Raw genomic sequence first — 21,012 nt, forward strand, 5'->3', positions numbered from 1 at the left:
GTGACCCCCTTGATGACACAGAGGACTGAAGCCAAGTCCCATGTACATTGACAACAACTGACCTTGTTAACTAAAAAAAATAAATAAAAAGTTCCCCGACCATGACACAAATCTGACTTTGGAGGCATTCAATGTTAACAGTCAGACAAGTATGTCCTCTTCAGTGATATGCAGAGGTGTTAGTGGGCAGTACACATGGCGGGTGATGTGCTTAATCTGCAGGCACTAATCATGGGGCCCTTTGTCGCAGTAAGTGGCCTTAAGCACCATATAGCAATATGGTGTGACCAAATTCCCATATTTTTTAATCATGTTTTTGAAAATGTTTAGGTGTTTTAAATAGCCTTGCAGGAAGTTAATGTTTTTTTGCATGTGTGCGCTGTAATATTTTGTTCTGTTGTACGGTCTTATGGCATCTTTAATGTATCTTTTATGGTGTGCCCCACAAATATTTTGTTTAATCCGCAGGGATCACACAATCTCTGACCAGGTCTATTGGTCATGTGAGTCTCTGCTAAATTAGGTAAATCCTGATACTCAGATTAAAGAAAATTATATTTTATATATATATATATATATATATATATATATATATATATATATATATATATATATATATATATATATATATATATATATACACACACACACACACACACACACACACATATACACACACACACACACATTTTTTTTAAATGCACCCAGCAATAAATCAGTCGACACATTTTCATAGTTTTAGGACACCAGCCAGTGTAATCCTACTGGATGACATCACACGGCGAATAATGACATCATGGTCATTAATGAGACCACATGATCCAATCTTGTGGATTAAGAACAGCACAGGACTCCCAGATCCTATGACATGAAGCAGTGATGTGTACAGAAATGAAGGAAGACAGACCACCCCACCCCCCCCAATTATCATACACAGATCCCAATGTCAGCCCGGCCTGGGGGTTCTATGACGGCGGCTCTCACCTCTCGCTGGACCACAGCAGGACGGGCACTTGCTGGGAGGAAGTCACCCGCCATGGCAGCCCCACCAGCAGCAGAGCGGAGAGCTGCAACACAATCTGACCAGCCGCCATCTTCCTGCCTCTGACACTCACAGCTCTATCATGTGACTAGTGGCGATCAGGTGGCATCAACCGCGCCCATTGGAAGCCGACGTTGTCAATCACAAGTAGCCGGGGAGCGGCACGGAGGACCTGATTGGCTGTTGGAAGTGTGCCTAGCCTCTTCCAGCTGTACAATACGCATGCGCCGTGCAAAGGTTGCCGCTCTATGCAAATTAACCATTTAAACTGATGAGTGAAAATAGAGTGTGTACTGTCTTATCACTCCCAATAACCTCTCTTATCTGAGTACATTTTGGTTTGGTTGTCATACAGTGACCAAGAGCTGAGAATGTCTTAAAACATCTGCTTGAATCCCATTCATTAACCAAAACCATATAATATGAAGTCAATCTAAACACTTTTAAATTTGTATGCAATCAGGCAGGCCCTTGCATTACATAGTTGAAGGTAAATCTAAGGCTCTATACACATCTATGCATGTTGCTTTTGGGCATTTTTGTAGTGCTTGCCACGTTTTTGGACACACGTTTTCACTGCGATTTTACCGCGATTTGAGTTTTTTTTTTCCTACACTGTATATAGCTGGTTGCTAAGGAGGGGGCCGGGGAGCCGGCTGCCGCGTCCTTAACAACCGATGAGTCATCAACTGTCAGCTTGCTTCCTGCTCAATGTAAAAAAAAAATTGTGAAAAAAACAGCACCCCCCAAGTCCATACCAGGCCCTTGGCTCTAGTATTGATTTGGAGGGGACCCCCACACACCAAGATTTAAAAAAAAATGGCGTGGGGGTCCACCCAAAATCCATACCAGAACCTTATCTGAGCATGAGCATGAGGGAGCGTCCCCCCCACTCCTGAACCATACCAGACCGCATGCCCTCAACATGGGGAGATGGGTGCTTCGGGGCGGGGGGGCTCTGCGCCCCCCCACCCCAAAGCACCTTGCCCCATGTTGATGGGGACAAGGGCCTCTTCCCAACAACACTTGCCCAGTGGTTGTCGGGGTCTGCGGGCTGGGGGCTAATCGGAATCTGGAAGCCCCCTTTAACAAGGGGGCCCCCAGAACCCGCCCCCCCCCCCATGAGAATGAGTAGGGGTACATTGTACCCCTACCCTTTCACTAAAAAAAAAGTAGTGTAGTGTTAAAAAATACAGTAGACAGTTTTTGACAAGTCTTTTATTTAAAATCTTCTTCTTGGCTTCTTCTTCCATCTTCTCCCGCATCTTCATCCTCTGTTCTTCTCCTTCTCCCCCCGCTTCTTCTTCCGCTCTTCTTCTGTCTTCTTTGTCCGGTGTTCTTGTTCCTCTGCCGCCGCTCCAGCCGACGACCCTCCTCCAATTCTGCGTCCCACTGATCTGTCGGCGCTGATGTCCTGCATTTCTTAAATAACAATGGGGGCGTGGCAAACGGATTACGTCATCAAGAGACCATGCCTCCATGTGACGTCATGGACCCATCATGCCCTGGGTGGTGACGTCACAAGGGGGTGTGGCCTCTGAAAATGTAATCCAATTGCCACGCCCCCATCGTTATTTAAGAAATGCAGGACATCGGCGCCGACAGATCAGCAGGACGCAACACCGGACAAATAAGGCCGAAGAAGAGCGGAAGAAGAAGCAGGGGGAGAAGGAGAAGACCGGAGGATGAAAATACAGGAGAAGATGGAGGAAGAAGAAGATGACATTTTTAATAAAAGACTTGTCAAAAACTGTCTACTGTATTTTTTAACACTCCACTACTTTTTTTTGGTGAATGGGTAGGGGTACAATGTACCTCATACTCATTCACATGGGGGGGGGCGGGATCTGGGGCACTCTGTGCCGGGGCGGACCTGTCAGAGTCCGCTCACCCCTATGGGGGGATCGGATGATTACGGACCACCTGTCCGTTTTCATCCGATCCGATGACGGATGGAAAAATAGAGTTTTCCTCCGTTACACTTTTTCGGATCGGTGCGGGTCAGATGTCAGCGGACATGTCACCGCTGACATCCGTCGCTCCATAGAGGTCTATGGAGCGCCTGTTCAGGTCCGCCTAAAAAACTGACAGGCGGACCTGAACTGTCCACTCGTGTGAAAGGACCCTTACGTTTCAAATTAATGACATTTTCAATAGGCAATGATGGGGGGTTAGGGGAGGGGTAAAAGAGTTCACAGGCCCAAAGCTTTATTGAACTTCCAGGGATACACAGGGGAGAGGGGAAATCTTTAGACCTCCTCTTCCTCCTTAAAGTCCATCAAGGTATAGTCTCTGAACAGACTGCGAACCAGTCTGTGACAGTCCTTAATGGACATCCTGCGTGTGCCCCCTGCAGGCAGAAGTGCAGAATCACACATACGGTATATGTAGGATTCTGCACAGGAGAGCCACTCTGCAGCAGCAAAACTGCTATGGGCAGACTTTAAAGTGGTTGTAACCCTAAAAATGTCTTTCACTGGCAGTCCCTCTCCTTTATCTGGTAATAACTCACGTTCCAAGTATTTATTTAAAAAGATGCATCTAAATACATTTTTCCAGGGCTACAGGAGGAGGAGCCGAGCTCTCCCTTCGACATCGGCTGGGAGTCACGTCACCTTCCACTGTAGCCTTGGATCATAGTAACAGAGCGGCCGGGAGAAGTGACCGGCCTGACAATAACTGCAAAAAGGTATTTAGAAGCATCTTTTTTTTTTTTTTAAACAAACAGCGAGTTATTGCCGGATAAAAGGAGAGGGGCTGCCAGGATATTTTTTTTTTTTAATCACGAATAGCGATTGGGGGGTCTTCCAAAGAGACACAGACAAGAGAGCTGACAGGCAGGGATGGAAGGGGGAGGACAGAGGAGAAAATGGACAACGGAGACATGTAAGCTGACCACAGTGGTCAGAGCTCAGCAGCCATGATTATCGTGGTCAGCTCACAGAGGGGGACACAGGAAGGGGCAGGATCAACCAGGTTTTTTACAGTTTAGAGAGGGGCAGATTAGACAGCACAAGCAATGTGCTGTGCTGTTTAATCTGCTATATGAGAACAGGATTTTTTTTTTTTTTTTTTAGGGTTACAAACACTAAGTGCTTAAAGCAGAATTACACTGCCTCTGAGCACCACAAACCAAAAGTGCAATTTCAATAATTTTTAATATTCAGAGAAAACTCACCTATCAATCCATGTCTCTATGATTTATTATGCTGAGAAATCACCCCTAGCATTTCTGGTGACCATCTTGAGTAAGAACAAATGATTCTTGTAGCAATTACTTCCTGGAATCCATCTGTCCTTAGCTCAAGAGTCCAGGCAGGATTATGTGAAGACTCCTGGGTTGTATGACATTATTTGCCTAGGCGTGGAAACCAGAAAGTATTTGAAGAAATTTAATTTAAAAAAAAACAAAACACGTAAATATGATATAATTTAATATTTACTAATGCTAGCAGCATGAGGATTAAAAATGGTCAATGTTGACTGAGAGTGTGAAGTTCCACTTTAAAGCCAGATCCTTCCCTATATTCTTTGGCCATGCTAAAAAGTCACATGACTCAGCTTGGTGCTATGGACAACACACCACACATCAATCCCTTTGTTTTGAGTACGTTGGAAGATGAGGCCGATTTATGAACCACAGGCAGCCAATATAATGCTGTTCAATGCAAAAATCACAGCCACAACTTCTTTACTATCCTAAAAAGCATGATTAAAAGCAGTATTAAATACAAAACCAAAATTGTAATATATTGCTGGGGGGGGTAGATGTACTAGCAGGTCCCTGTAAACACTGACAAACTGATGTTCAAACTGCTAATAAAGTGTTAGCTGGAGTTTTGCTTCAGACTTACTGGCAGGTTCACCAGGTGAAAAAGGGCGAAAGAATAAAAAAGAAAACAAATCCAGAAAGTGGCAAAGGATCAAATAGAGATTAAATTAATGCAAGATTTTAAAACCTGTTTATTGCTTACAAAATAATGTAACCAATACACAGCACAAATGGGGATGACAGTCAGAAGGACCAAACTCACTGTGATAGTGCCGGCAATGGAGCCACAGGTGGTGAAGGGATGGCTGTCTCGCTTCCATGGGGGGCTGTGGGAGGAGGGGGCTACTGACCAAAAGTGGGAGCCTGATGAAAACCTTCCAGGTGCTGGCTTCCCACTTTTGGTCAGTAGCCCCCTCCTCCCACGGAAGCGATCCCTTTACCACCTGTGGCTCCATTGCTGGTGCTATCACAGTGAGTTTACAATACTGTGTATTGGTTACATTTTTTTTTTCAGCAATAAACTGTTTTTTAAAATCTTGCATGGATTTAATCTCCATTTGATCCTTTGCCACTTCCTGGATCTGCGCTCCCCAATTTTGTGGTCTTTGTCCTTTTCTCATTTGGTCATGAGTTCGGTAGCAACAGTCCAGCATGACTTCTTTATTAACTTTGGCTCCTTGGTTTTACTTGTTTGTGCTTGGTTCTCTGTTTGAATTTTCATCTAAAAATTGGTAAACTGCAATATAATAAAATGCTCGCTCTGGGTTTAATACAACTTTAATGTTAGTGAGAATGACAACAGAGGGGTCCATCTTCCAAATAGTAACCAATCAGATCTGACCCCCCCCCAAGCCCAAAACTGAAAAAATATACTTACCTCGTAATCTTTCTTTCCTGGCGCCAATCCATTGCAGCATACATGTGGTATGCAAACGCATATATGCAGTTGTATAGTGCACCATATGTGGATGAGCATACTCTATGCATGGCAGTGTGCTGCATTGTCAAAAATAGTGCAAGTGTGGTTTTTTTTTACAGCGCATTCAAAACAAATGAATCACTTTAATGCAACATGCCTCAGAACACAAACACTTGTGTGACAGCACACAACTGTCAATAGGATCTAAATGGCCCAAGCCCTGCCATCAGGGCATCTTGTCAATAGAAAGTCCTCCACATTACATGTTAGGTATGAGTAAGCTGCACAGCATTGACATCAATTCCAACTTGCATACCAACATACGTATGCACCTGCAATACAGTGCACCACAATGCATAAAATGTGAATACTCTGTAACCATGTGCGGTGCACTGCAGTGTAAAAATAGTGCAGGTGTGTTTATGCTCTTTTCAATGTGCACCCATTAAAAATTAAGGAATTTCTTTAATGCACCACGCAGACACAAAATGTGAGAAAAAAAGAAAAGAAAAAAAAGGGAGGGGGGTGTCAATGAGCCCTAAATACACCACACTGCAATTAGAGCATTTTATCAACAAAATGTCATCAGAAAATTGGAAAGAGTAATTGAATAATCTTTATTAGAAAGAGCTGCAAAAAAATCAGCAGTATAAAAAAAAAAAAAAAAAAAGTCTTTCAGCCATATTGCTAAAAGCAAATAAAAAACACAGTAAATAAAATGGTTAATCTTTGAACCAAATGTCTGACCTATTTTGTTACAATAAATAGAAAAATATACCAAGACAATGAGACTTACAAGGATGGAAAGGGAGGTACAAGGTATAGAAATCTCCATCCGGTGTGCAACTGGTAATTTTACACTTCACTCTATAAAAACAACAAAAAAAAAAAAAAAAAAACACCTGTATGAGGAATGGCCCTACTTTGAAGCCAGCCACTGTTATGGGAACTACATGGCACAGCATGCCCTTTTCAGCTGATAATTCTTCCACATCTACTGGCTTCTAGTCTGACCATTTGAGATCATGATTATAATTAAAGAATTTGTCACCTGAGCAGAACACCCAAAACTGATTTCCCAACGTTGGGAATGGACCAGGCTTAAATTTTACATGGGTACTGCTGGCAAATATTCTCTTTCCAACAGCATGACAATGAGATGGAGACCAAGCCACTGTTATCACTACAGATATACTGAGCTGTGTATCATGCTCCCTTTAGTGCATTTTCCATTGGATTACACTGGCAAAAGAATATGATTAGCTACACTGGCATAAGAACATGATTAGCTTGGCTTGGCCTCGGGTGGGGGCAGATCTTCATGCTGGGGTCTAGGCTGTTACACTTCGTAGAACAAAAAAAAAAAAACACACAAACACACAGTCCTATTCATCCTAAATGGAGAAATCTATTTTGGGTGTAACCGTTTCTTAAAAATGAATATAACTATGAGGAAATGGAAGGTTCAGTATAAATTTAGGTGTTGCCCATGAAAGACCAACCTTTATCCTTGCTATGCTTTATCTTAAAAAAAATGGGTCATTTAAACATCCCCATGGCTATCAGGGACCTTACTGTCCAACAATCAGCCAGTGAGACATCCTGGCCGCTGAATAATATAGCAGGATGTGGGTAACCGTTCAAGGCTCAGCAATCTACTGTTTTGGCTTTTGTGTGCCTCAGCTACTTGACTTGGGATATTGAACACTTGCGCTGCTAGTAATGAGCAGGCAAATGTGTAGCATGCTTAGCTTTTCACGTTTGCCAACCAACCGTCAATGCTAGCAAGAGGGGACTGGCTTCTAATCAGGCAGAAGGCCCTTTGGCAGCAAACCAGAATTTTGTTTTGGCTCATGTGCATTAACATATGGTGTTCCCTATGGAGGCGAGATAAGGGGTGTAGCACAACTTTGGGGTAATATTAAATCATATGAAGGACCTTCCCTCCCTCTCAGCGATACCACTTTTAAAATTTAGGCAGATAAGTCTGCATTAAAAAAAATATATATATTACTAAAATCGCTAGGACCAGGACAGATCAATGGAGCTGGAAGTTTTTACCAATATATTTTAGAAACCCATTTCCTCACTGTGTGGTTATTGGTGCCTGGGTCAATAGAGACTGTATGCATTCACACATGCAGAACATAAAAATCATTCTCCTTCATTGTTATTTAGCAGCAAGTCTGGCACATGCGCCACAGTACTTATAGATAACAATACTAAGCTAAAATGGAAACAGTGTCTTTGTATCCCCAAAATGGTCCATTGCCAGGAGCTCTGGGTGGGTAAGAATTCAGGCAGGAAGGCATCTGGTGATTGGAGGAATGCCAGCATCGGTGGCTGTACACCGAGGTCACTTAGGGTGGTGTCATCTTTGCTCCAGGAAACTCTGGTGTAAATTTTCGGCTTGGGATTTCAGCTTATGGAACTCCTCCTGGATATAGTCAGTAACCACTTTCCTCATCTCCATCTGCAGAGAAAAGTAGGAGAGCTAATCCTTTGTTAAAAAGTATACATTTTCAGCTGATTTTAACGTGCGTTTCCACTCAACACTATCTTTGAAATCTGACTGGACAGCCATTCTTGGGGAAAGAACTGACCAACTACATTAGATTTCCTGCCTGGTTTCTACAATTTTTCCTCATCACAAACTGCTTTAAGGATGTCCTCACAATCCCACCTACCTCCTCCTCCATAGACATAATAGGAAACAACAGAGACACAGACACAAGCGTGAAGGGCAATAAAAACATTGTTAGAAGTTCTAACCTTTCCCATCTCACTCTTTGATCTTCCCATCAAAGTATGGGGTTGATTTACTAAAACTTGAGTGCCAAATCTGCACGGAAGTGAGTGCAGCTCTGCATGGAAGCCAATCAGCTTCCAGGTTATTTGTCAAAGCCTAATTGAACAAGCTGAAGTTGGAAGCCGATTGGCTACCATGCACAGCTACACCAGATTTTGCACTTTTAATTTTTAGTAAATCAGCCCCACAATTTAGTAGAGATGGGAAAGGTTAGAACATCCAATGTTTTTAATTGCTCTTAATGTCTTCCTGCCCTGGTGACAATTGCACCTTCCACTGCTTGTACACGTGTCAAAGGGAGAAGAAGTGAGGAGATTTCCTCAATTGGTGTCAGATAGAAATTGTAACTCTTTTCCACTCTACCCAAAACTAAAAACGTAATAAATTCTTGAGTTAGGCCCCTTTCACACTGGGGCGGTAGGGGGGCGTCGGCGGTAAAACAGCGCTATTTTTAGCGCTGTTTTACCGCGGTATTCGGCCACTAGCGGTGCGGTTTTAACCCCCGCTGGCGGCCGAAAAAGGGTTAAAACCACTCGTATAGCGCGGCTATAGCCGCGGTATTGCTGCGCTGTCCCATTGATTTCAATGGGCAGGAGCGGTTTAGGAGCGGTAAATACACCGCTCCAAAGATGCGGCTGACAGGAGATTTTTTTCTTCTCCTGCCAGCGCACCGCTTCAGTGTGAAAGCCCTTGGGCTTTCACACTGAACAAACAATGGAGGCTGTTTTGGGGCGGTTTGCAGGCGGTATTTTTAGCGCAATAACCCCTGCAAACCGCCCCAGTGTGAAAGGGGCCTTAGGCTTTAGAGTTAACTAGTCAAACCTGGAACATTAAAAGTAAGCAATAGATCAAATAAGCAGGCAACCTTCAATGAAAACAGCATGTCAAAAAGAAATACAAGCAGCTTAAGCTACATACAAATCATTACTTTTCCTGCAAAAATCAGGCTGTGTCTTGCCCATCTTGCACTTCCTTCTGTTACTTAATAAAAAGAAAATATTTTGGAGCACAACTGTGTATGTAATATATATTATATATACACACACATACATACATATATACACATACACACCCTGGCAGAATTTATGATTTCTTGGCCATTTTTCAGAGAATATTAATGATAAAACAAAAAATTTTCTTTCACTCATGGTTAGTGTTTGTGAATAATCCTGCCATAAACATCTTTAAGGACCTTGTCCTCAAGGATTAACTCAATTACCAGAGAAACGCTCATGTCACCAAACTGTGTCTAGCACTGGCCTCAAGTCCCTTTGTCAACATAAGGACTTGGTAATTCGCCCTGCTTACAAGGGTGGTGGCATTGTCATTTTAGATAGAAGTGATAATGAAGAAGAGATGTACAGAATTTTGAGGGAACCCACCAGGAATTACCTAACAATCCCACCCTTTTGTATAAAAGAAAACTTCAAGATATTATCACTAAGGGTTATGATTGTAACATTCTGAATAAGAAAGAGAGACTTTTTAGTACCTTTGGCACCCAGAATCCCTACCATCTATTATCTGCCCAAAATTCATTAGGACCCCCTTCCCCCCCCAGGACGGCCTATCGTGAGTGGTATCGACTCAGTCACTTCACGTATAGGTCGTTAAATAGATTTTTATTTACAGCCCCTTGTGAGACAGACCCCATCTTACTTTAAAGATACTGGTGCCACTATCAGATTGCTTGAAAGCTTAAATATACGGGGTGATTACATTATGGCCACCGCTGTCGCCTCCCTCTATACATGTACACCACATGAAAGGGGCATTGAGGCTGTCCAATATTTCTTAGACAAAGAACCATCCCTTGCTCCCTTTCAACGTGAGTTCATCATAAAACTTTTGAAGTTTGCGACTAAACACAGCTATTTATTTTATTATTATTATTTTTGGTTCAATCAGCAATATTATCTGTAACTACGAGGACTGGCTATGGGGGCTAAATTTGCCCCAAGGCTCGCTAATTTGTTCATGGCCAAATGGGAGGAGGATGTCGTCTATGCCCATTAGACTCACTCTTTAGTTTTGTGGGCACGTTACATTGACGACATCCTCCTCCTATGGAATGGCAGTGTGGAATTGCTGAAAACATTCTTTGACCATTTGAACAAAAACGATAGAGGCATCTCTCTGTCTTATGTGGCAAGCACCGATACCATCAGTTTTTTGGACCTGGAAATTAAGATCAGAAATAGATAGTTTGTATTGCAAACATACTTCAAACTGACCGATCACAATGGCTTCATCCCAACGGACAGTTGCCATCACCGATTGTGGCTAAACAAGATCTTGATGACAATTTTAAGTTGGCCATGTTGACTTCATTCTCCACCCACCACAGACAAATTAAAGCCATTATGTCTACACATTGGAGCATTCTTAAAAATGACCGTGTCCTCAACTCTTCTTTTCCGGATCAGGCCAAGGTCATTTTCAGGGGAGCCCCCACTCTGCAAAGCAGAATAGCCCCAAATATCATTAACCCTCCTGTTCGTCTGTCATTCTTCCACAATCTGATGGGTTTCTTTCCATGTAAAAAATGCATTGTGTGTCAGCATAACTCTGTTGGGAGAGGTAAGACGGTTGAATTCACATCCTCTATTACAAATAAAAAATATTCTATCAAACAATTTTACACGTGCGCAACCAAACATATTGTATACTTGATCACCTGCCCATGTGGGAAACAATATGTGGGCCGCGCTATCCGCACTTTTTCAATCAGAGTTGCTGAACACATTGCCTTAATCAAAAGTGGTGATACAAAACATACAGTTCCCAGATATTATAAACTACACCACAGTCGTGACCCTAAGGGAACACAGTTTGTCGTGATAGACAGGTATATCCCCCCCTTGGAGGGGTGGTGCCAAGACCCGGGGTGTTTCCAGATTGGAAACTTTCTGGATATACGAGTTGCAGTCCTACTCCCCATTTGGTTTAAACGTGGAGTGGGACATCAACTCCTTTATTAATAAAGCATAACATCTGTATGCTTTCTTGTTGGTTTCCATTTATTTGCACACGTCTTTCTATTTTTTACTTTTTTCTTTTTTAATTCTATTTGAATTGTATGTACATATACAAGATCCATCATGAGAGTCCACCTCACGGGTGTATATACCAATTTATTTTTTTGAAACATTCAAATATTTGATATTTTTCATATTTTACAATTTTTGATTTTGATTTGTATACGAATTGTCTGGTGGCTTCATCAGAATGGATTTTTTTCACGGTCGAACATTTTTATTATCAGCCTTTCACATTTGAATATGAGCTGAGGTAATTTTTACATAATCTCTAATGTTATCCCATAGTATATACAGGATTTGGTTTATACCATCCTTATTTGATTCCCCTTTTTTGGGTTTTCTAATATACTATTCAGTATATGTACAACCATTAAGTTTAAGTACAGTGTAAAAGCAAAGAGTAAACAAAGGTGATAATAAATGGCTTCAGCCAAACACGAACCATAAGTGAAAGAAAAGTTTTTGTTTTGTTATTCATATTCTCTGAAAAAATGGCCAAAAAAACATAAATTCTGCCAGGGTATGTAAACTTATGAGCACAAGTGTGTATATCTATCTTTTTTGTTATTGTTATTATTATATATTAACATATATCACCCATTTTAAAAATCCTAACTGAATTTCCCAAGGGACCAAGTGCATGTGGCACTTGGTTCTGATCCCTGCTATAGCTGCCGAGGGGTGAAGCTTGAATTCTGCAGGAAAAGTTAAGATTTACAGTACATGTATCTTCAGCTGCCATATTTGGGGTCTTCCAATTGTTCTGATATAAGGGTTTCACTCCAGATTACCCCTGCTTATGCATTACCTTCTTATATGTTCAGTCTGAATGGTCTAGCTTGCTCAAAAGGTTTACTTTAAGAGAAAATACAAAGAAAAGTCCATGTTTGTGGAAAATGGATATATAAGGCTCTTACAGGTGTTTTGTCTTCAGCTCTCAACTTCTCCACCAAAGATGCAGCACTGAATGGACTCCCCACTAGAACAGTGATCTTCTGTAAAGTTAAGGAAGAGACTGGATTAGTGATGGGCAACAATCAGTAGAAAACCTCCACATAGAGCTTTCTGTCATTTATATGGAAGAATTCAGGTGAAGATTCTTGCTTCAAAATGTTTGAAGGTGCCTTTGATCTTTTTTCTTTAGCGCCCAGCAAGATATTAAAAAGATATCTACCATTATGGTGTGAAACTATTCTATTTTCAATGTGGATTAGTAACAGCACAACCAATGAGGCCAACCAGGAAAGAAAAGAAAAAAAAAAAAAAAAAAACACAGATTTAAAGTGTTGGTATAGAGCAATTTTTTTGTTTGTTTTTAATGTTGGATAGAGCACAAAAGGGGTTAAAACCCCCTTTTTTTAATGTCTACGTCTCTATTGGGAGATTTCATTTAATTTCCTGAGTCAGAGATGCAACTGGAAATCTCTGCACATGGAGAGGATCTCCCATATTAGGCATGTGATGGGCACAGGTGTCCTCATTGGAAGGCTAACCCTCATCTCTTGTTCTGGTGACAACATTTTTGGTTTCCCATTACTTACGGTCTCGGTAACAATGGTCACCGGGTCAATTAGAGTCAATAAAAAAAAGGACACTAAGACAACAGAAGTTTTGGCTAATAAAATTATATATATATATATATACACATATACACACACACATACATACATATACACACATATATATGTATATACAAATACACACACCCTTAAGAGAAACTTCAGTCTCTTTAGTTTGGCACTGCCGTTTTATTTTTGTAGTGGGCACAAATATGGTGAAGAGTTCTGCTCTTTCTCAGGTTTTGGCAGGAGGTCTTTGGCACATTTGCAGGGGGGATTTTGCGTGCATGCATAACACAACAGTTTTGGAACTGCCACAGTCTGTTTTTGCGCATGAACCAGGAAACCTATGCATGTGCAGATGTGTCGCAGGGCATGCAGAATCCGGGATGTGGGAGCCAGAACATCATTCTTGCAGCACAAAAAAAAAAAAAAAAAATTCCAATATGAGACGGAGAGGCCAGGCCACACTAATATTAATTTGGGTGAAGGTCTGCTTTAGTGCAAGTGACAAAATACAGTGACCCTTTTGGCAAAATAGGAGAGTTACCCACAGTCTAAACATTTAGGGTTCATTCACACCAGCCTCTGCATTACAATGCATTGGCCGGTGTGTGGCGCGGTTAGCCAGACCAGAACAGTGTGGATACGCCGATCCTAGTGCATCGCACTTTTCACTTTTTTTTTTTTTTAAATGAACATTATTGAAATGTCCCACAGTTCTATCGGCCAGAGTGTGATTTCCTGCACAACGCTGCATGCAGTACATTCAGTATACACCAGAGACAAGGCATTTTGTCTTGTCGTTCGTGGGGGTGCAGTGAGACTGCACTGAAATAGTCACCAAAGACAGTCTTACCACACCTGGTGGGACCTTTGGATAGAACATGATCTTCCTTTTAAACATTTGTGCTTTTTTCAAATTACAAGGGAAAAAAAAAAAAAAGGATGGTTGCCTTTGCTGAAAATGGAAATTACTGGGGGCGCATGCGCGAGGCTTTACATGGCAGACGTGTCTCTGTGAAGCTCCGCACTCCCCGCCGCACATCCGGGACTATAAAGCCTAACTGAACCGACAGATCGGAACCATTTCTACGGGGATCGCTTCTTCATACATCAGTGCCCCTTCCGGTATGGTGTTAACGGGCCACCGCCGAAAACCGAACCATAAACCCATCAAAGAAGCGCTAGCCCGCGCTTCCTCCAAGATGGCGTCGAAGGCCCGGAACCTGGCTGATCTCACAGCAACATCTCCAGCTCGCTCTGATATACCGGACAGCGAGGAAGAGACTGACATACAAGAAAGTTCAGGAGGCTTTCCACCCGCCCCTGATACAGGTATGTCACAAGCTGCCTTTATGAGAGTCATGGAATCCATGTTACATAAGGCCCTTAAAGCAACTTCAGACCAGATCACCACTAGTCTGACACGTGAGATACGCGAGATAGGCCAGCGCACAGCAGACCTTGAGACAAGAGTTGATGACATAGAACTCACCCTCCAGGAACAAACGCAGGAGCAAATTGCTCTCAGAGAGGAGAACTCTATGCTTTTAGCCCGCCTCGAGGACGCGGAGAATCGCTCCCGCAGATCCAATCTACGCCTCAGAGGCATCCCAGAAACAATTGATGACCTGCAATCTTTTACAACAGCACTTTTCCAAGAATTAGCACCCTCCATACCCATCGAACGACTTGAATTCGACAGAATTCACAGAGCACTCACCAGGCGCCAAACAGACGGTCCACCTAGAGACATTATCATTAAGCTGCACTTTTTTCGCACGAAGGAACAGCTCCTGGCAGCCGCCCGCAACAACAACACCTTGCAATTCCAGAGTCATACATACCAATTGTTTTCTGACCTGGCACCCCTCACGATTGCTAAACGCCGCGCCATGAAGCCTCAGCTACAGGTACTTATACATCATCAACTTAAGTACACATGGCGGTTCCCGTTCGCATTGCAATTCTCCTATCAAGGTCAGCAACATACCTCCACCACGCCAGAATCTCTCCAAAAGCTGCTGGAATCACTCAACCTATCTCCCCAGTCTGCCCACTCAGACACAGCCCTTCCTCGCACTCCAGCCAGATCTGCATCGCAACCGTACACCATTACTCCTAATCGGAAAAACTCCGGACCACCATCCATCCGGAAGGGAACTCCAGCCAGATTATCCGAATACTCCTATCGCAGCCCGAAATCCCGAGCTCCACGCTGAAAACAAAGGAACTACCCTTTCTATTCTTTTTGTCTCCTCTTCTTTTTTTTTGATTACGCAGGTACTCGGTTGCACATGCAGAGAATGTCTCCATGCCACCTCAGAGACCCCACTAGTGACCGAGACCTGCTAGAGGACTACTGTCAAGATATATGGTAACCTGAAATTGTTCTTTTTTCAGGGCTCGCAGGCCTTTTAAGGCCTTCTCAGGTTCAGTTGTGTTGTTCGGTTTTTCTTTTACTTTTACACTTATTTTTCCCTTTTTATTCGTTATTATCTCATTGTTGTTCTTAAACGCACAATTATGTTTTGCACACACCCAGAGCGTACTTGACCTGGTTTGCATTCTGTGAACCGGGTGAACCCCGCTACTCTGTAGTTTTCAAGACTTTATACCGGTAACGATTCAACTAGATAGCCTCTATGGTTTGTCTAATTTACCGAGAATTTCATGCACACTTTCCTAGTATGTACCCTACATCATCCCCATCCCCCCCCCCTCCTTCCCCCCTTCCCCCCCTCCCCTCCCCCTCCCCCCCCTCCCCTCCCCCTCCCCCCCCTCTTCCCACCCCCCCCCCACTCCCCCCCCCCACTCCTCCCTATTCTCCCCCCCTCTCCTCCCTTCTTTCCCCTCTCCAACCCCCCCTCCTCCCTTCTCCCTTCCCTTCCCTGTTTTTTCCTCCCCTGTTCCTCCTTCTCCCACCCTCCTTCCTCTCCAACCCTCCCTCCCCTCAACTTGTAGACACCAATTTTTTATGGTGAATGTCAACATCCGAAAACACACATGTGTGCTTAGCAGTTATTGAATAGAACTGTACCATACGCTCTTATGTTCCCCACCCCCCACCCTAAACTTGATATTCTGTTGATGTTAACATTATCAGGGGGCAATGGGAACGATTTCGTAATTTTCATTTAATTTCGTTTTGTTATGTTCCATTATACTTATTTTTTAAATCACTATAATCACTTGCTGCTCCCGGTTGCGGCGGGGAGCAGTCAATGCTTACCCCCTCAGCGGTGCATCCACTCTCTGACCGAAACCTTGGTCGCAGAGTCAGTGCACGCATTAGTCGGGCTCTACTGATGCGCTGCCCCCTTATCAGGGGGGCCGCTCGGTGCTTCACCCGACCCACTATGCTCTCCCTCCCTCCCTCCTCCCTCTCCCCCCTTTTTGACTCTATATCTCTACTCCCTTCTCTCTTTCTGTGCCGGCTGACCTGCGTGGGCCCCCCCTTTTTCTTCTTTGATACTTACCACCCACACACCCCATAATGGCCCCACTTGAAATTCTCACCCTGAACGTTAAGGGGTTGAATTCCCCACATAAACGAGTAAAGGCATTCCAAACCTTTGCGTCCCTGAAAGCTAAAATTGTAGCCCTACAGGAAACCCATTTCTCTATGCACCAAACACCAAGATTTTTTAGCTCCAAATACCCACAGGTATTTACTGCTTCAGCTAAAACAAAACACAGAGGAGTTTTACTCGCTTTTCATCACACCATGCCATTTACCCCCCTCACCGAAATAAAAGACCCTGAAGGTCGTTATCTCATCCTAGTAGGACTATTACAGGACATACCCATAACCCTTGTCTCCTATTACGCCCCCAATACAAACCCGAATCCCTTTTTTTCACATCTATTACAAGTTGTGCAAGCGCACTGCAAGGGAACTTTGTTCCTCTGCGGAGACTCCAACTCCATATTACAGCCACACACAGACAAATCTCCCTATGCCCCTGAACATTACTCCCCCTCTTCACAATTTCGCAAACTTATACAGTCAGCCTCCCTCCTAGACACGTGGAGAGAACTCAACCCCTCTAAGAGAAACTATACATTTTATTCACATCCACACAAATCATTTTCTAGGATTGACCATATATTCACCTCAATAGCTTCTGCACCACTTCTCCTTCACTCACATATCCAACCAATTACATGGACAGATCACTGTGCCGTTATAACCACAGTGTCATCCCTAATCCCACAAACTACAAATAGATCATGGTGTATGAATGATTCCCTCCTAACCAATCCATCATACTGCCTAGATATTCAAGTAGCCCTTAAAGATTACTTAAAACACAATGCAACCCCCGACATCTCCCCTGTCCTCCTCTGGGAAGCGCACAAACCCGTGATTCGTGGCACATGTATCTCAGTGGCATCCCATCTTAATAGAGACAAGAAGCTCAAATTACGCCAACTTGAATCAGATTACCATAATAGTTTCCTTTTATTCCAATCTGACCCAACAGAATCACACAAAGTAACATTAGAAAAAATAAAGCTGGAACTAGATCTAATCTTAGCCGAAACGGCTGATAAAACTATTCGTAGAACAAACCACACGATTTATACTAAAGCAAATAAACCAGACACCTATCTGGCCCTACGTCTACGTAGACCAGACCGTGCTCGTGTTCCCATTAGACTCAGACTGACTAAGGATGAAATTACTAGCAATCCTGTTAAGGTTCTCTCGGAGTTCCGTAAACAGTTGGCAAATCTCTATGATTCTAAAACAGCATTTCCACTACGCCAAGCAGAAAAACTGTTCCATAACTTACCTATACCAACCTTGTCTGAATCCAGCCGTGAGCTGATGGAGAGCACGATCTCGACAGACGAAGTAATAGCAGCCATTAAAACTCTAAAACCTAATAAGCGCCCAGGCCCTGATGGCCTCCCCAGTCTCTACTATAAAAAGTTTGCCACTGAACTTGCCCCCCTTCTCACCAATACATTTAATACTATACTAAAACAACACTCTTTTGGCAGGGACACATTGACTGCTCTTATCTCTATGATCCCCAAACCAAACACTGATAGCACGTTATGGTCCAACTATAGACCAATCTCACTTCTTAATGTGGATATTAAGATTTTAGCTAAAGTCCTCGCCCTACGCCTCAATCCCATCATTGGTGGCTTGATACACAAAGACCAGGTTGGCTTTATACCCAAACGACAAGCGAGCGACAATATCAGACGAGTAATCCTTTTGCAACATCTGGCTCGTTCCCGTAAGATCCCCATGCACCTCCTTTCCTTAGATATACGCAAAGCCTTCGATACAGTCTCATGGCCCTACCTAATTTTTATCCTCCAACGTTGGGGCTTCGGTCCCAACTTCTTAAATTGGATCAAGGCCCTTTATAACCACCCACAAGCGTATGTTCACTATTCCGGATTCCGATCAGATCCTTTTCCAATAGCACGGGGGACTAGACAGGGATGCCCATTATCCCCCCTGCTCTTCGCACTCACAATCGAACCCCTGGCAGCCCTGATTAGATCTAACCCCGATATTCGAGGCTTAGATATAGCATCCACCTCCCATAAAGTGTGCCTCTTCGCTGATGATGCACTTCTCTTCATCACTTCACCCCACACCACATTACCCAACCTTATGAACATCCTGGATAAATTTTCTAACATATCTGGACTTGAAGTCAATCAAACCAAATCGAGGGCCCTTGATGTGTCCCTGCCACAAGCTGACCTAGAAACACTACGTAGCAATTTCCCCTTTCTCTGGTCTACCACATCGATCCCATACTTAGGGATCAAGCTCACTAAGGACCCTGCCAACCTGTTCCAATCTAATTACCTCCCAATGCTTTCACAAATATCTTCCTTATTAAATACCTGGTTACCACTGTGTGTCTCCTGGCTGGGACGTATAGCTGCTGTGAAAATGTCCCTATTACCGAAACTGTTATACTTATATAGAGTGCTCCCTATCAAAGTCCCTCCTTATTACCATAGGATTGTACAGAATAAAGTTTTCAAATATATATGGGGACCCACTAGACCCAGAGTGGCGAAACCGATTCTTCTCCGCAACAAGCTCTACGGTGGCCTGGGTATCCCCAATTTCGCACACTACTACCACGCAGCCCGTCTAGCACAGTCGACTTTATACCACGCCAAGTCAGAGACCCCACTTTGGGTGGCCCTCGAAGCCATCGATTTACACCCGCTTAATATAGGCAATCTACTATGGCTTCCTACATCAGCTAGAGGACCTATAACTAATCCGTTAACACTTTACACTCTTAAACTTTGGGATAGACTAAAAGCTCCATTTAAACTAATCTCTCCACACTCCCCACTTCTGTCTTACTTAGGTCACCCTCAATTCCTCCCAGCCTACACAGAACCAACCTCATTTCATGCCTGGGCCCAGGCGGGTCTGACTCGCATTTGTGATCTCATTAGTGGAGACACTGTGAAACCCTTTCCAATTATCCAGGAGCAAACACAACTTCCCCATAGGGAATGTTTCCGCTACCTCCAAATTAAGCACTTTGTGCAAGAAACTATAAAAACCAACTCTGGTCTGGGTACTCTGACCGAGTTTGAGCGTATGTGCGAGTCTGATCCGCATGCCCCGGGTATTATCTCCCGCCTATACTCCCACCTTACATTACCACCCCCAGATCTTCCCACGTATGCGCAAAGATGGTTGAGAGACCTCGACACTACACTCGAACCAGAAGATTGGTCGACCATATGGTCTAACACAAAAAACTCATCCCAGAATGTTATTGCCTCCGAAGCGAACTATAAAGTGCTAATGCGCTGGTACCTAGTCCCAGCTAGAATTGTTAAGTTTCTACCAGACTCCTCCCCAAGCTGTTTCAGAGGTTGTGGGGAAAGGGGTACACACCTACATATATGGTGGACATGTCCACATGTACAACGCTTCTGGGCGATAATATTTCAGATGGCAACCACCCTACACCAAACCACTTTATCTCCCAGCCCCAAAATTGCCCTCCTCAACCTCTTTCCACAAGACTATACCAGATCACAACTCCGACTTCTCTTACATTTATTCACAGCAGCCAAGCAGACGATAGCTAAGGCCTGGAAAACCCCCACTCTTAACATAGCCGAAACAAAGAATAGGATTACCCAAGCAATGATACATAGCAAAACAGAGGCAAAAATCCTAGATAAGGCCACCCAACACAACAGAGTCTGGCGACCCTGGGTGGAACACTTTTTGCCAACAGATATCGACGAGGACCTGGTAACGCTTTAAGCAGACCTGGATGTCATCCCGAGACTCTATTTTGGCACCTGTGCCCACGCGGGCTGACCGGCACCCCCCTCTTCCCCCTTCTCCTATTTACTACTTTCCCGCTTACACCCCCTCTTTACTTCCCCTCCTTTCTTATAATCTCACCTCTCCATTCCACCCTACCCTCCAAAATTGAAAAAGAGTAATATACTCTGTTACTAGCAATACTTTTTAGGGCCCCCCCACCACAGTTGTTGGGGATTGGCCCGGATTTATAGTGTTAAAAAAGGGACCATACCTCCCTTTCATCTCTCAAATATATACGTACGCAGTTCCAACATGCCGCACAACTTAGTATTATACATGTTATTCTAGTACTTAGTTTCCATCAAGCCAAAATTTCATGCATTATTTCTATGTTCACTGTCATATATTCAATTGAAACTATGTATGGAACTTAATGTAACAGCTGTTTGTGAATTTTCCAATAAAATATTTGAAAGAAAATGGAAATTACTGCTAAAATGGAATTCATTATCTTTTGAAACATGAAAGGACATGCTAAATACTCTGATATATACTAGGGTTTTAAAAACACAGCATACT

At 43.3% G+C, this 21,012-nt stretch overlaps 2 protein-coding genes across 5 annotated transcripts in view; both read right to left on the reverse strand.

Annotated features, from left to right (window-relative positions):
• The window catches only part of ATP6AP1 (ATPase H+ transporting accessory protein 1), a 40,958-nt gene extending 39,818 nt beyond the window's left edge, over window positions 1-1,140 (reverse strand). The window contains exon 1 of the mRNA XM_073599805.1: window positions 985-1,140. Within this exon, the coding sequence (XP_073455906.1) occupies window positions 985-1,094 (110 nt within the window). The 5' untranslated portion in view covers window positions 1,095-1,140. The remainder of the gene's footprint in view (window positions 1-984) is intronic.
• A 5,215-nt stretch (window positions 1,141-6,355) lies between these two features.
• TAFAZZIN (tafazzin, phospholipid-lysophospholipid transacylase) overlaps window positions 6,356-21,012 on the reverse strand; it is a 28,835-nt gene continuing 14,178 nt past the window's right edge. For 3 of the 4 annotated variants that reach the window (XM_073599808.1, XM_073599806.1, XM_073599807.1), the window contains 2 exons: window positions 12,501-12,578; window positions 6,356-8,206 (listed from right to left, as the gene is read on the reverse strand). In XM_073599808.1, the coding sequence (XP_073455909.1) occupies window positions 8,105-8,206; window positions 12,501-12,578 (180 nt within the window). In that variant the 3' untranslated portion in view covers window positions 6,356-8,104. Of the gene's footprint in view, window positions 8,207-9,478; window positions 9,524-12,500; window positions 12,579-21,012 lie in introns of those variants that run through there. The other variant, XM_073599809.1, reaches the window with a different exon arrangement.

This window comes from Aquarana catesbeiana, linkage group LG09, assembly GCF_042186555.1.
Source record: "Aquarana catesbeiana isolate 2022-GZ linkage group LG09, ASM4218655v1, whole genome shotgun sequence".
NCBI lineage: Eukaryota > Metazoa > Chordata > Amphibia > Anura > Ranidae > Aquarana > Aquarana catesbeiana.